This window comes from Fusarium vanettenii (genome assembly GCF_000151355.1).
Source record: "Fusarium vanettenii 77-13-4 chromosome 6 genomic scaffold NECHAsca_33_chr6_1_0, whole genome shotgun sequence".
NCBI classification, from domain to species: Eukaryota; Fungi; Ascomycota; class Sordariomycetes; order Hypocreales; family Nectriaceae; genus Fusarium; species Fusarium vanettenii.
In genome coordinates this window covers 412,147-427,147 of record NW_003315852.1, presented here as the reverse complement: position 1 = coordinate 427,147, position 15,001 = coordinate 412,147, and the positions used below count along the sequence as shown (strand labels likewise).

The 15,001-nt window shown below is 52.3% G+C and overlaps 5 protein-coding genes across 5 annotated transcripts; 2 read left to right on the top strand and 3 right to left on the bottom strand.

Moving 5' to 3' along the window:
- Positions 1–2,108: 2,108 nt before the first annotated feature.
- On the top strand, positions 2,109–5,113 carry NECHADRAFT_104614 (uncharacterized protein; the record flags this gene model as incomplete). The annotated part of the gene is made up of 3 exons (XM_003042622.1): positions 2,109–3,807; positions 3,856–4,754; positions 4,824–5,113. The coding sequence occupies 3 exons, from the start codon at positions 2,109–2,111 to the stop codon at positions 4,851–4,853; spliced, it is 2,628 nt and encodes an 875-aa protein (XP_003042668.1). The 3' UTR covers positions 4,854–5,113.
- Positions 5,114–5,125: 12 nt separating this feature from the next.
- On the bottom strand, positions 5,126–7,183 carry NECHADRAFT_42198 (uncharacterized protein; the record flags this gene model as incomplete). The annotated part of the gene is made up of 1 exon (XM_003042534.1): positions 5,126–7,183. The coding sequence occupies one exon, from the start codon at positions 7,181–7,183 to the stop codon at positions 5,126–5,128; it is 2,058 nt and encodes a 685-aa protein (XP_003042580.1).
- A 662-nt stretch (positions 7,184–7,845) lies between these two features.
- NECHADRAFT_28151 (uncharacterized protein) lies at positions 7,846–10,081 on the bottom strand (the record flags this gene model as incomplete). Its single annotated transcript, XM_003042533.1, has 2 exons — positions 7,846–7,955; positions 9,742–10,081. Coding segments are annotated over 2 exons (450 nt in total), but the record flags the coding sequence as incomplete, so codon positions are not given.
- A 2,383-nt stretch (positions 10,082–12,464) lies between these two features.
- On the top strand, positions 12,465–13,958 carry NECHADRAFT_81126 (uncharacterized protein; the record flags this gene model as incomplete). Its single annotated transcript, XM_003042621.1, has 1 exon — positions 12,465–13,958. The coding sequence occupies one exon, from the start codon at positions 12,465–12,467 to the stop codon at positions 13,956–13,958; it is 1,494 nt and encodes a 497-aa protein (XP_003042667.1).
- Positions 13,959–14,087: 129 nt separating this feature from the next.
- Positions 14,088–14,816, bottom strand: NECHADRAFT_42361 (uncharacterized protein; the record flags this gene model as incomplete). The annotated part of the gene is made up of 1 exon (XM_003042532.1): positions 14,088–14,816. One exon carries the CDS (start codon positions 14,814–14,816, stop codon positions 14,088–14,090), a length of 729 nt encoding a protein of 242 aa, XP_003042578.1.
- Between the last annotated feature and the right edge of the window lie 185 nt (positions 14,817–15,001).

Below are 15,001 nucleotides of genomic sequence, written 5' to 3'. Positions count from 1 at the left end.
GCTAGACACACCCAATGACGTAGTTTGTGGCTGGTGTGGGCCAGTAGCGCTGGGGAAGATTGTCGTCGGCAGCCCTACGAGGGGGATTTGGGTTTAAAAGGTGCATGCAGCTAATGACGGGGAGAATCTTGGTAGATAGGTAGTTAAAACGGCTCAAAAATGGGAACAAAGTCTTGGCTGGAAAAGGGTCACTCAACTTGTTCTTACGAGACGAAGGCGTGTTTCGTCATGGCGTGAGAAAGTGTCCCAGACATTGGCGAATCTGCAGCTGTGAGACCAGACGCAGGAACAGGAGCTGCAGGGAGGTCCAAGCTGACCCTTCTCGAGAGGATTCCCACGCGAGAGAATCTCCTCTTCTCATGGCACGTTGAAAACGCGCTACGCGTAGATCGTGGGCCTGTCAAAGGGGAGTCAGGCAACAAGCACAGACAAAAAGAAGGACGGTCGACGGGAGAACCGGATAATGTTTCTTGAATGATGACTTTTGCAAGGCAAACAAGATGCCCAACAAATAAAATTGAAGCTGCTTCCGCTGTGGAGACACCGTAATCAATAGAACAAGCCGGTCCGCATGCAGGTTTAATCAGGTCCCTTGCTTTTCCGGGTCCTCTCACCTCCGCGAACCATGACCGTCTCGAGTCGCGTAGGAATAGACACGCCTTTTAAGTTTCGCCATGGTTAAACTCTGACCTGAATGTCCATTCCTCGCGTGGCCATTCAAATCGAATCATTCCTGGAATGTTCAAAAGATGGAGAAGTACTGTACCCCTGGGCGCGTGCCAAACGGGTAAGGATGCAAGCTCCAGGGGCAAAAAAAGCTCTCTTCCTTTTCAGGGGTCCCGCGCCCCGATTCTTCCTTCTTTTGGTCAGGGGTGTCCCTGGAGCCTATCAATTGTTCTAGTGTGCAATCCCGCTAGACTGGAGAGATTGAGAATGACGACTGACCCAGGCGGGAGATTGTTACTAGAAGCACATGGCCTGCCTGGGGGGGGTTACTGTACTCTCTCGGGGGTCAGGCTTCGTCTTGACTCAAGGGGGTTCTTGAATGAGGAGACGAGAGAGAGGATGCAGGATGCGCGTCGCGTGTGCATTGCATTGCATATCGTTGCATCGCCTTTCGAAACGGTTCTGCTAGCCCCTGTTTGCTGAGAAATACATGTGCATGCCTACTGCTGTGACTGCACCTCTAGGTACTCAAGCAGAAACACAAGAGGAAAGCCTGAAGCTCCTCTGGGCTCGTATCTTCAGGTAGAGGTCATGCGCTGCCTGCTTGTGGTCGGGGAGCACAAACTTTCCGTGGCACACACACGCACACAATACACCCCCTTACCATTCCTCTCCCCATACTCTCCCGGTCACATCTCTTGTCTCTTCACAACCTAACGGAAGAAAAAGAAAAGACGAGGGTTTATTCCAACAATTGCATTTGCTTCATTGCTTGTCTCGGGGCGAACAAGGACGTGCTTTTTGCTTGTTGAGTCGACGCCACTAACTGTCTTGGACCACCCCCGTCCCCGTCCCGCTCAGTTCAATCTCACAAATTGCTGGGTCTCGTCAATCAATCAATCAATCAATCACGTCCGCGCGCATCCGAACCTCACTCAATCCAGCGTTTGCTTTCTCTTTCTTCTTTTTTCTTCACTCTCTCTGTTTGTACCGTTTTTCTCCTGCAGCGCACGTCCTCGCGCAGACGACCTGCAAATCCCACCGCAGCACTCCACCATCACCACCAACAACCTAATATCCCCAATCCCCACGAAAAAAGCGACGGCGAGCGTTCCATCCCTTTAAGCCCAGAGCGAGCGCGCGCCAACGCCCGCGCCATCGCTGACGCTGCGAGACAAACCCTCGAGACAATTCCGGGCCCGAGCCCACACCTGACAGAGCTCAAGACATTTGCGACCTGACCTGTCGAAGCTTTTGCTGGTCGCCTATTGCAACCCTCGACCTGTGGCTCCCCCCCTTTGACGAGACACCGCGCCGCCGCCTATCCACTGTTCCCACGTTTACGCCCTTCCTTCCATCCTTCCGTTCATCCCTCCCTTGGGATCAACTAACCTGCCTACCGTGCAATTCACAGCCCGCGGCACGCGGCGCCTCTCCCAGCCATGGAGTACGAGTCGGCTGACATCCCCCCTATCCCGACCCGCGCCCATCATCACCACGCCCGACGTCGCTCTCTTCAAGGTCCCTCCTCAGCCGCAAACAAGCGTGCCAGTCTCCCTCCCGCCAGTCCCGAAGTCATCTCCAACCTCATCACCAGCCTCAGCGTCATCTCCAAGCCTGCCAACAACCACTTCGAGATCCCCACCACCAGTCTCTCCCTGCCCTCTAGCCCGGGTCCTGCTCACGGCAGCTTCGGCGTCGACTACGGAGCTTTTCACCAGCCGAGCCTCGACGAACTGAGACAAGACCCCGTATCCCTCGACGAGCTCGCCGCTTGCCCCCCGGTCATCCGCACTTCGAAGCCCCCAAGCGGCTTCTCCCCTTTAACCGCCGCAAAGTCCCCCAAGAGCCCGAGAAGCCCCAGCCGTGAGAACTCGGGTGGCCTGCGCTCCTTTATACGCAACAGCACCTCGCGGCCCTCGTCCAAGGGGTCATCGGCCTGCTCCAAGAATGACGACGCCCAGAGCATAGGCAACCTCTCCATCGAACGCCGAAACGCACCGACACCCGAGCTGAGCCACCAACGATCGCATGATAGCTGGGGTAAGAAGACATCGAGGAGCCAAAAGGGGCTCATGTACATGAGTTCAAAGGAGCAGCTCCGCGAGAGGGAGGTTGAGAGGAAGCGAGCGTCTGGAGGTGTTTCTGCGTCGTCTTCTGGAGCACTTGCCGTTGAGAGCAGTATTCACAGTGGAGGACGAAGTGATCCTTTCTTTGCGGAGACGGCTATTCACGAGGAGCCACCTGCACATCAGTTGCCTATTGAGCGCCCAAGCCCAATCCCAATGGAGGGTCCTTGTATCATTCCGGCGCGCGACTCAAGTCTGAGGAAGACAGGACAGGTTAGACGATCGAGCGCGAGGAGATCAAGACGAGAGGATGGACCGCTGAACGATGCTATACCTGAGGCCGAGGAACATCACAAGCCACGGGGGGAAACCGGGAGGAGAAAGCAAGGACATACTGCACATGACCAATTGCGGTCGTCTGCCAGGTCACCAGTCTATGGACTCCAAGAACCAGCTCCGTCCAAGACAACGAGTGTAGCTGGTAGGAGCTTTCTCGACGTCAGCCAAGATGACTATGGTTTTGGGGTTGACGACGATGATGATGATGGCGCACCGTTCCCTGCTGTCTCACAAAATCGGCGGCGGGAAGCAAGCAACGATCGTCACAGTCGTCGTCGTTCGGGTCATCAGAGCCCAATCCCTCCAGATGGTGTCAAGATGAAGCGGAGCAGTTCACGACTCAAGCGTCTATCTGGACCGTTGAGCCCTCGACCCGATGATCGAAGATCTCCAAGTCCTCAACCAGTCCAGAACCCAACTCCAGCAGGATATGAGCGTCCTCAATCAGCTGATTCCGTTGACGATGCTGTAGAGTCTTATCTCTGCTCTCCCCGTCTATCACAAAAGATTCGACATCCTCAGACAGGTCGCGTCATCTCATTTTCCGAAGTTGGCGACTCGGAAGGATCGGCTGTGTTTTGCTGTGTCGGAATGGGACTTACTAGATACATCACTGCTTTCTACGATGAGCTAGCGTTGACGTTGAAGCTGCGGCTGATCACCCCTGATCGTCCTGGTGTCGGAGACAGTGAGCCATATTCGGATGGGACTGCTACGCCGCTCGGCTGGCCAGGTGAGTTTGCCTTGTTAACACTTGAGGGGCTATCGCTGACTTGATTAGATGATGTCTATGCTATTTGCCAGGCTTTGAAGATCACAAAGTTCTCCATCTTGGCTCATTCAGCTGGCGCCATCTACGCCCTGGCCACTGCTCTCCGTATGCCTCAACACATCCGTGGTAGAATTCACCTTCTGGCACCATGGATTCCTCCATCCCAGATGAATGTCTTTGGAACATCGCAAACCCTTCCCCCGACCAACGCTATCCCCACTTCGCAGCGAATCCTACGAGCTCTTCCTACCCCCATCCTCAAGGCCGCCAACAGCAGTTTCATGACCGCGACGAGCAGCTCTATTACAAGCTCATTACCCAAGAACCCTAGACGGGGTAAGCGGAGGACAAACAACAACGGCGGAAGAGAGAGTACAACAAGCAATCGGAATGTTACGCCTAGCTTGGACAAGGAGAATATCGGTCACGACATGTATGGCAAGTCCAACGGCCATGGCGATCCTGATCTGGAGCCCCCGAATGCTTCGGAGAACATGGATAGGATGCAAGTGCCTCAGGGTACAAGGAGCCCAGACAACGCCATATTGGCAGCTGCAGCGGATGCCATGGCAGACAAGGAGCGTCAAATGACCTACGACCTGCGGTTAACACACGCTATCTGGGAACTGGCCACAACAGGAGCAAACCCAGCCGTGGATCTCCTAGTATGTCTCGAACGACGACACACAATCGGTTTCCGATACGTCGACATTACTCGACCAGTCGTCATCCACCACGGAAGCAGAGACACTCGTGTTCCTGTGGACAATGTCAAGTGGCTCGGCAAGACGATGCGGAGATGCGAGGTCAGAGTCCTCGAGGGAGAGGGACACGGCCTCATGGCTAGCGCGAGCGTAATGGGCTCGGTGCTCATGGAGATGAGCAAGGAGTGGGAAGACTGGATGAAGGTGACTGGCGCTGACGGACGGAAAGAACGCGGTAGAGACAGGAGGGGGAGAGTTTAAACATTTTTTCAGTTGGAGCATTCTATTCTTTTGTCATGGTAGGGATTTTCTTCCCTCTTTTTTCCTGCTCCCCCTGAAAAGACCTAAGAGGTCTGTCTTGATACCCAGAGAGCGCAGCATGATGTGGGAGTCGAAAGGGAAGCGTCATTCTCGTCTGGTTCTTAACTAGCCATTTGGATTGGGATTTGTATGGATAATCTTTACGGACAAAGCAAGCAGCATCCCCGTAACTAGTTAGTGTAATGTCTTGTATGTTTCTCTTTGTGAGATGAAATAATAATAAAAAATGTAATAAATCTCAACTTCTGGTCTCTCTATCCTTCTGCTAGCATCCTTGTCCAGTCAAACTTTCTCCATCCCTTCTTGAATCCTTCGACTCGAGAATCGCCTCTTGTCCATCTTCCTTGCTTCTTGATTATATGTGGTTCAGCGTCTACGATACCACCGAGGACCTCACGAGCGAACAGATCCCCCTTGGGCCAACGACCCGCATCTTCTACAACATGACCCAGTCCGCCATCAAGGGTGAACCATGCGTGGAAATATGGCATCTCCTTTGCAATACATCGTCGGAAGGCGGACCGACCCATGCCCTCGCGAGCCTTGGCACCCGTATCGATGATCTTGCGATGCTGACTCCACTCCTCGTCCGACGAGAGAAAGGCCTCGCGGAAGTAGGCCGGGGCTGTAGCACCCTCTTCGTACGGGATCGGCACGGCCACCATAGCAGCGTGCATACGTCGATGTGGTGCAGCCGCATTCTCGTAAAAGACCACCTCACGGCCTTGGTCGTGGTACATTCGTGTCAAGGACTTCATAAAGTTGCGAATCTCTTCCCACTCATCATCGTCGCACTCAAGGAGGTTGACACGGTGTGCTATCGGAGCGAGCACGGCGCCGCCCGGTGACACCTCGGGCTCAGTAGCAAGGGTGAGAAAGACGCGAGTACCAAGGGCGATGATAGGTGCTAAGGGTGGCTGGTTTGTATCTTCGTGGTGGCACAGGGGACACGAGTCGAGAGCGCGCGACATCTTTTGGAACTCGGATACGGCCATGTTTTTGAGGTTGAGGTCGGACTTGTGCATGCGACGGGCGAGCTTCTCGGCGTTTTCATCCATGTATTCAAGGTCATTGTCGAACTTGCCGTCCTTTGCGATGCGCTCTGCTAAGCGTAGACCTTCGCCGCCGGCTTGGTTCTTTGTGCGACGCTCCTCGCGGACCATGTCTTCGATTGTCATCTCGGTGTTTTCCTCGACGTTGCCACGTTCACGACCGCGTTTGGTGGTGATGGCTCTCGCTTCGGCGCGTGTACCAGCGAGTTGTCGGTTATCCATGACGCTAAGGACGACGGCTTCAGGATCCTGGCGGCCTGAGGCGAATGCGGCTGCGGCTTTGTTGTATTCTTCTTCTAGCTGGGCGGCATTCGGTGCGCGACGGAGCTTGGCCTTCATCATCTGGGCGCGTAGTCGGTTCAGAGCGGACTGGTCCATAGCTGGTGTAGAAGCAGGCTGCGGATCGGGAATGATGGTTCCCTGCTCTGGCTCGGGAGGAGGCTCGTCCTTGCGTTGGTTCTTGATCCTCTCGCGGTAGAGGTCGCCGGTAGGCTTGTCGTGACCCTTGTAGCCCTTTCCATAGAGTTTCCTTCGTTCCATCTCCTCCTTTTCCTCCCTTGCATCGTCAAAGTCTTGTAGATCTCCAAAGCGCTCCATGGCAACTTCTTCTACCGGACGACCACTCTCTTCGGCTACTGTGTAGACGGCCTTGAGCTTGGTCATGCGCCAGGAAGAACCAGCGTCACCAAAGGTGTACTCGACATCTCGTTCCTTGGGAATGTCGAGCTCGTCGAGGGTCTTGCCGTCGTTGATATCGTTGATGTGGAGGTTGATCTCTCTCTTGGATACGACTCGCTTCGGCTCGACTTTTGGAGGGGGTGACTTGGCCTTGTCTGGTCGGTGGATGTAGTCGACTTCGAGGGCGGAGGGTGCCGTCATCCAGGAATCTCGCGCCAGAGGCTTTGATGTATCGACTGTGTCTTCGCTGCGGGGTTTCTCCTCGTCGGGGATGGGAAGGTCTTCTTGAGGATCTGATGTCTTCTGATGTTGCTCGTCGCGATGTCGATGCCGTGATCGATGCTCCTCATCGTCGCGCGAGTGTCGGGAGCGCTTGTGTCTGTGTCCATCCTCCTCCTCATCGCGATGCCGACGATGCCGATGCCTGTCCCTATCCCTATCGCGATCTCGATCTCTGTCCGACTCGTGTCGATGGTGATGTCTGTGTTTGCGATGCTTCTTCTCGTCGCGGTCGCGTTCTGAACGTTCGCGCTCTGCCTTTTCCGCGGCAAGAGTCTTTTCGAATTCGTCAAGGCCGTCCATTGTGACTGGCACAAGAGGCGACGTGACAAAGAATGGATTAGGAGGATTGAATCGTGATGGTGAGGTTAAGTTGAAGCTCGACTGTTACGTCAGGTTACGAAAAGCTCCGTCCAATCATTGTGGGGTCATCACGCGGAGGCCCAGTGCTTCAACATGGGGCACAGAAAAGGCAAGCCACTTCCGCGCTGTCGATAGTTCGTACTCCCCGTGCTCCCCTAAGGAACGATCAATTTGTATATATAAAAAAGCCAGAAAATTGTATCAAAGTAAGCGAACTCCTCTATCGTCATTTCCGTCATGGTATACATATTTATCCAAAATATTTGAGAAGCATTAAACTGCTTCTCTTTACCATTCTCATGCCTATACTCAAGATGTTTACCCTACAACGAAGAGAGTAAAATCACTGAAACATCTTTCCTTTGTTTGTTTTTCGAAAATTAATACATTTCTATTCTGTGGATTTTATTCCTATCCTTGAGTTAGAGGTCAGACTCTCTGCATTCATAGATCCCGAAACAGTGAACCTACGTTCACACCAGCCTCATCCTCTTCCTCGTGTTTTCCCTTACCTCTCCCCGTTGCTGCTCAACAGCGGCTTTCTCAGCTTGGTCCAAAAGTACTACAAACTCATCGAAGCCATTTGCTTTCGCGTAGTCCTTTGCCGTCATTCCATGCTTATCCTTCAAATCAACCTCTGCCCCATACCGCAACAGTGTCTTGAGAGCAGAGAGGTTTCCTTCCTGAGCTGCGATATGAAGCGCCGACCAACCTGACTTGACCCACTGATGATTGATATTGGCCGAGGTTTTCAGGATTTTTTCGAGTGTTACTTTTCTCGATTGCTTCTCCTCTGCAGAACGACCTTCTAGCAGAATCAATAAGTGCAAAGGAAGCTCGTATCTTCCCGTGAATGTTTCTGCGGCCCCATCATCTAGAAGCAGCCACAGCCGTTTGACAAGATTTTGGCGATCGTCTGTAGGCAAGCCCAGTTGGAATGGCTGTGAGCTGTCTAACAGTTCTGCGGTGAGTAGGAATGATTGTAACAAATAGCTCCCACTCCAGCGGCCGAGCACCTGATGGACAGAACGCATTTCTTCAACCACAGCTCGTGGCAGTTCTGAGAAGCTTCCAGGGACTTTTCGTAGGTTCTCGTAGGCAGTTTCCATCGCTTCGAGGCTGGTTGGTCTTGAGTCTTCGTCGATTCCACGAGTCCTGTCTAGAAAGCTCTTGAATGCTCGACAGTCGAGCAGCCCATCCTTTACCTTGGCGGTTAACCTGATTGTCTCTATACAAGAGTTGGTGAGTGTGTTTCTTCAACGAAGGTTCCTGGTTAGGAGATACCCACCTCCAAGTGAGAAGATGTCACCCCTGGTTGTCCACAGCTCTCCCTGCCTAACTTCCTGTGTGCCATCAGTCGTCTGAACATCGTATGCCTTTAAAATTGCTTCATGCCCCACGGAGCACCAAGAGTCTACCTACTGGAGGTTGTAAGCCTGAGCTTCCGATCAGTTGGGTTTGGTTCTGATCTGGCCCTAGGCCAGCATGACTTGCGATTCCCAAATCACAGAGCTTGAAGAGGAACCTGTCCTTCTCAGTACCATGCATCACAACTATATTTATGATTAGCTCCACGGTACTCAGATGCCCAAAATACTCACTGTTGGCTGGCTTGACGTCGCGGTGGATGATGTAAGCCCATTGTCCCTCAACACTGGCGCCGTACCGTCCGTTCTCACGTTTAATAGAGAAGCCGTAATGAAGATAGGCCAAGGCTGAAGCCATTTGCCAGATCATTCCCCAGATTTCGATGCCGCTCAGCGGCCTCATGTTCGATCTTGTCTCGTCCTCGACGAACCCATATCGCTTGTTCTCTCTGGCTTTCAAATCCTTCAGTTGAATCCTGTGGCAAGACTCAACGTCTCCCCTGTCGCAGTATTCCATGTAGAGTAGAAATTCGTTGTGAATAGGATCTTCGTCAGAATCAATGTATCGGACAATGTGTGGATGCCGAAGCTTGAAAAGAATCTGCCATTCAGACAGCAAGTACTTCTGAACCTGCCCTTGTGCATCACTCGCCAGGTCAAACGTTTTCCGGAACACTCGCTAAAAGGGATTAGCTGGGGGTGCGCCCTAATAAAGAAACCCGAGCGAACTCACTGTTGGCGGTGCCGCATCGCCTTCAGAGTTGTGCTCGAGCGTCACTTGTCCTTCTGCGTTCCCGAGCTTTTGCTTCTGCGATTTGAGAACATGACAGGTGCATTGGTTGCCCTGTCTGATTTGGCACGAGAGTTCCGAATCGATTTCATAGGCCTGCCAGCTTTCCTTCGAAGAAAGGCCCCGATGACCGCCCAGAATGTATGCTTGGGTCAGGATCAAATCAAATGACGGCTTTGCTCCAGCCTCAAGGAGGATCGCCACCACGTCGTCGCGCCTCCTCGTCTGTGCTTCCTCGAGGGCCGTTCGCTCATGGACATCTTTTGCATCGAGATCAATGCGAGAGCCGCTGACTGATATCAGGGTTTGGACAAGACTTGACGCCCCTCGCTTCGTAGCACAATGCAGTGTTGTTCCGTAAATGCTTGGAATGTTGGGATCAGCGCCGCTGGATAACAACATCTTAACAACGTCCTCTTGAACGCTCCAAACAGCCAAGTAGAGAGGGGTTCTACCCCGACTATCTTGGGCGTTGACGTCGGCCTTGGCCTTGAGTATTGCCTCCACCATTGAAATCCGGAGGTGTTTGACCGCAATATGCAGTGCTGTACAGCCTTCCGAGTTTGTCTTGTAAGATATGAAAGACTCCTTGTCTGGTAAGGCTAGAAGGAAAGATGCAACTTCTTTATGAAACTTTTCGACGGCCCAGTGAAGTGCAGTCCAGCCATCATCAGTCCGAAGACAAGGACTAAACCTCCCAGATGCAATCATCCGCGAGACTAAATTCACCAACCCAAAGGCGGAGGCGAGATGCAGTCCTGTCATTTCCTTGTAGGCTCCTCTGTGGCGTCTGGCGGACTTTTCTGATTCCGCGAGCATTGACGCGCAAATCCCTTCTACTTGCCGAGACTCTAGCAAGGACTCAATGAGACCCGTGTGTTGGTCTGAAGGTGACACCACTTTCCGAGCGTGTTCTCCCCAGTTGGAGCCGGCATACCGGAGGAGAGGACGGGCGTTAATCCACTTGTCGAACTCCCCGTCGTCTCCTGGGAGGTCTGCTGAGTTGAACACTGAGCGGAGGTAGGATAGGCATCCCTCGGCGATCAAAGCATGTGGACCATCAGTATGTATTCCATCTTCGTCGCAAAGCCACCACCGCAAGTACTGGCCCATGTCGACTCGTTTTATGTGGAACGTATCGTTGCCCTGGGCCCCCTGTATTGACCGGAGAAAGTAATCCAGCCGTGTTAGAGGATTCGTGCCGTCGAGGACAGCGAGATGGTTGGGATTATCTGCAATGGCAGCTTGAAGCTCGCCGAGCGTGAGTCCAATTTGAGTAAACGCCAGCCATACTAACATCTTCAATGAAACCTTGGCCGCGGGCGATGCGTCACTAACCAGCTCCCTCAGCATGGTGTCTAATTGGGTTTGCTCGTTCGGGGATCCATTGGCTATTATGGAGGATATATCGTTCGGTTGTTTCAAATATTGCCTAAGGTCTTCCGAAAATGATGGAACTTCTTCTTGTGGTAGTAGACACGCCACATCGAAGCGATACCCCATTATCCTTGGCGAAGGCACCAGGCCCCTCCAGATAGATCTTTGGTGCCCTTCGGTTTGCCAGGCACCATCGTTATTGATGACTTTGCCTTGGAAATCCTCTTCTGTGACTCGGATCCAGCCCTCCGAATTCAGCTCAGCTGGCAAAGAAAACGGACATATCACGAAAAGTTTGCAACCAATCTGCAGAATGTCATGAAAGATAGGCAGAAAAGCCTCCAGCTCATCTCTGTTTGCAGCCGTGAGGGAAAAGATCAAGTAAGCCCCTTTCTTGTGCTGCAGTTCATTGAAGAGCATTCGCCGGGAGTCTCCTAGGGAAGGCCGAGTGTTCTTGTGACTGAGGAACCACCCTTTTAAGACGGTTGATAGCTGCATTCCTTCAGAGGCCACAATTTGTCCCAGCAGGTGGCAGAGAGCATGGGTGGGCTCTAGCTCTTTGGAGGTATGGGAGAAGTAGGTGTAGGCAACGAAACCCTTACGGGAGTTCAAAAGTTGGTGGGCAACCGCCAAGCTACAACGTTTTAGTTAGGCTTTATAATGTAATAGACGTATGCCCCTTACCCAAGGACTCCTCTATCCTCACTGTCTGAAATAGTGACTGTGAGCATGAGTGTTAGCAGTAACAGCGACCGACTAGAATTGGTTAATTACCTGTGCTTGTGCACCACAAGAGGTTCCTATCCAGGGTCGTCCATTTCCAAAAGATATTAGGGTCAAGAGTAAGCCCAAAGTCGAGTGATGGCCCAGCGTCCAGGCCATCTGGACCTAAAGAGTCATCTAGCCAACCTTGCACCTCTTTACTCGCCACATTGAGTCGGGTTGGCAGCGATGCGTCCCTATCAAAACGATATTGCAACTTTTCCGAGTGTCTCCGAGCTTCTCGCAATGCTTCCAGAAGATTGCGCTGCCGCGAGAGAAGGCGAGCATCCTTGAGAAATTTCGGGTCACTCTGTAGGCGAAGATGTTGGGCTGTGGCACTACACTTGCGGATTGCGTTGGTGTATAGAACCAGATATTCAAGTAGATCAGGCGAGCGGAGGGTATAATTATCGGAGTATTTCTCGAGAGAGTCTCGAATGAGAGAGTGGCCAAGGCGGAGGTTCTTCAACTCTGGTAGCAACTCTGGATCGGCAAGGACGGGCTTGTCAGTTTCTGGGTTGAATTGGAAAAGAAAGGTCCCGGCCTGCGCAAAGGCAAAGGATGAGAATGAGGATGCCGTTGGGCCGAAGGTATCCATGACTATCGGAGCGGCTCGATAGACATTTACTTTGTGTCAAGAGCCTCACACAGAGGGGAGGATGGTGGTTGCCTTGGCTGGTGGCATGAGTGTGCGGGGCTTACATGATATGATAATATGATATGCATAAGTTACTCAGAATGTAGCCAATACGCTGTCAGGAAGTGAAATCAGGCTCGGGCATCGGGAAGACAGCTGACTCGACCTGACGGTTGAAAACTATGCTTTTGTATTTCCTGCTCAAAACTATCAAATCAGTCGACCAGCGTTCATCCAAAACACCACGCATCTCTCAGCAGTCATTTAAAACATTTCCCGGTCGTTAGCATGGAGATCGCTGGCCTAGCCCTCTCTGCCGTATCTGCAGCCCCAGTCTTGGCAGAGTACGGCTACCGAGTTTACAGACGGGTTCAAGACAAAAGAAGACTCGCCCCCTTGGCGCAAGAGCTGAGAGTATTTGCTTTGGACGACCGAAAGAACCAGCTTGCTCTTCTTATCGAGTTGGCCCAACCAGTTCTCAGAAGCCGCACCATCGTTCCAGAGCACCAAGAGCGGCTTGTCAGGACCTGGGAGCGGCTCAAGGAACAGCTGAGTCGAGTTGATGAGCTCATGAACGTAATGACGACAAATTCTTCCATATGGGACTCATGGTCACGGCTAGAAGCTCGTAATGAGTTAATACGGATCGGCAGCAGTGGGATACTCACCCGCCTGAGAAACGAGTTCCGCGACGATGTGATGATGCTTCGCGAGCATCTCAAGGACTCATCTCTACTTTGTCTTTCTCCCAGAGACTTTGCAATCATTGAGATCATTTGCGAAGACCCGACATTTGTCAGAGGGAGGTCCACAGCTTCCCAAGACATTCAATGGTACCTTCTGGAAACCAAGCCGTATCTGTTGGAGAAGAAAGAGGAAGCTAAAGAGAGCATCGAAATACTCTCCTCGAAACTTTCCAAGCTTCAGCCCCACAGCGGGATTCTCCCTTTGCTTGGGTACCGAGACGAGCCGGGTCGTGACGGTGGCGCTTTCCAGCTCATCTTTCAAGGACCTTTCGTCGGGGGACTTGCAATGACGTTGTCAACATTCATGGATCATTACCCATATAAACTGTCCCTAAACTTTCGAGTCGATCTTTGCTACCAGCTTGCCACGGCTGTGCTTCAGACTCAACTCCTTGGCTTGGTGCACAAGAACATCCGACCTGAAAACATTCTCATTCACACGCTTGAGGCCGTTCAGTCACCGACTGCGAAACCCGGGGAAAACATACCTGCTCTGAGTCTATGTGGATGGCAATATGCTCGAGAGGTAGAGCAGTGTGTGACACGTCTAACAGGCGACGTCACTCTTCAGCGCAAGATTTACCAGCATCCAGAGCGCCAGCTCCCAACGGCAGATCGAGAGTACTCGATGGCACACGACGTCTACAGCTTGGGCGTTTGTATGTTGGAGATTCTCCGCTGGGAGAGCGTTTTGCAGCCTTCCTCCCCTTTCGTCTCTCCCGCGTTTGTCGAGACCTTCACACGGCTTGGCTTTCGACCAAACGAGGCCGACCCTGGGGACTACTACACCAAGTTCCCAAACAAGAACAAAGCCATACTTCTGTCGATGAGTGAAAGTCTGATCCCTGGTGAGGCGGGGACAAAGATGACTCGCATTGTGTGCGAATTCTTGACGTGTCTAGATCGCAAGGGCCAGGAGTTGGACGAGGAACTGAATGCATATGTGATCAATGATGAGGCTGATAGGATCAAGGTGGCTATGAACTTTGTCGACACGGCTTTGAAAGATCTACGTAGCATCCAAGCGTCGATTTGATCTAAACTGCTTTTCTGTACATGGATGATTTGCAATTTTGGCTACCTATTTAGATTGACAAACCAAGGAGTGCTTTGGACTCTCAACTCGATGCCGAGGGCCTGGGCGGTACGACCTCCAAGTTATGGTTTACTCAACTGGAAGCCATTGACACGCCAGCTCCTTCATCTCCTGAGGGAAGTGATCCTCCTTGATTTGAGCACTCTCCCTTTTTTCAAACGCTCCATAAAAACGTTGCAGATTGGGCAAATCGTCGACCAAATGAAGACCGTATAGATCCTTTGCAAAGTGCAACATGGAGTACAAGACGCAATCCGCAATGGTGACCTGTCGACCATCTTCCAGATTATCCCCCTCGTAGTACTCGCTCAGGTGTGTAAGAGTCTTCTTGCAGTACTCGAGGGACAACTTGGCGGCGTGGGCATTAGTAGCCTCGGACAGGGCGAAAAGCGCTGTGCCCTTGTGACAGGCGAATCCAAAGTAATTGCACGCTTCACCTGAAAGATAAAGCATATCGCGGATTCGCGCCTTTTGCTCAGGTGTTTCTCCACGCATGCTAGACTTGACGGCGCCCTTGGCTAGTTCTTTCTGCCAGTCGTTCTGGGGGTCGGCGCAGATATCCTCAAAATACTCGAGGATGGCGACGGACTCCTTGATGAATGTTCCGTCAGGGAGTTTAAGCATAGGGACGGTGCCTGGAGGCTTCCCGTCGGGAGTTGACATGCCTTGTCGGGTGATGGTGACGGGTGTGATTTTGATGAGGGGAGAAGAGAGGATGCCTTTCTCAGAGAGGTAGAGGAGAACTCGACGAGGATAAACTCCCCAGGGAAGAACAAAGAGTTCGAGAGGTGCGGTCATTTTAGTAGCGGTTTTATGCTTGTTGATGTGTGTGCTTTGTGTATGTTGATTCGGGTGCTGACTGCGTTGTCCCAAACATTCTCTTCCCCTTCATTCAATGTGTCCTTTATATCTCTTGAGTCTACGGAACCTTGTTGGTCATTGGAAATTAACGGATACTTCTTTCTATGGTCCCCGAAGCGCGG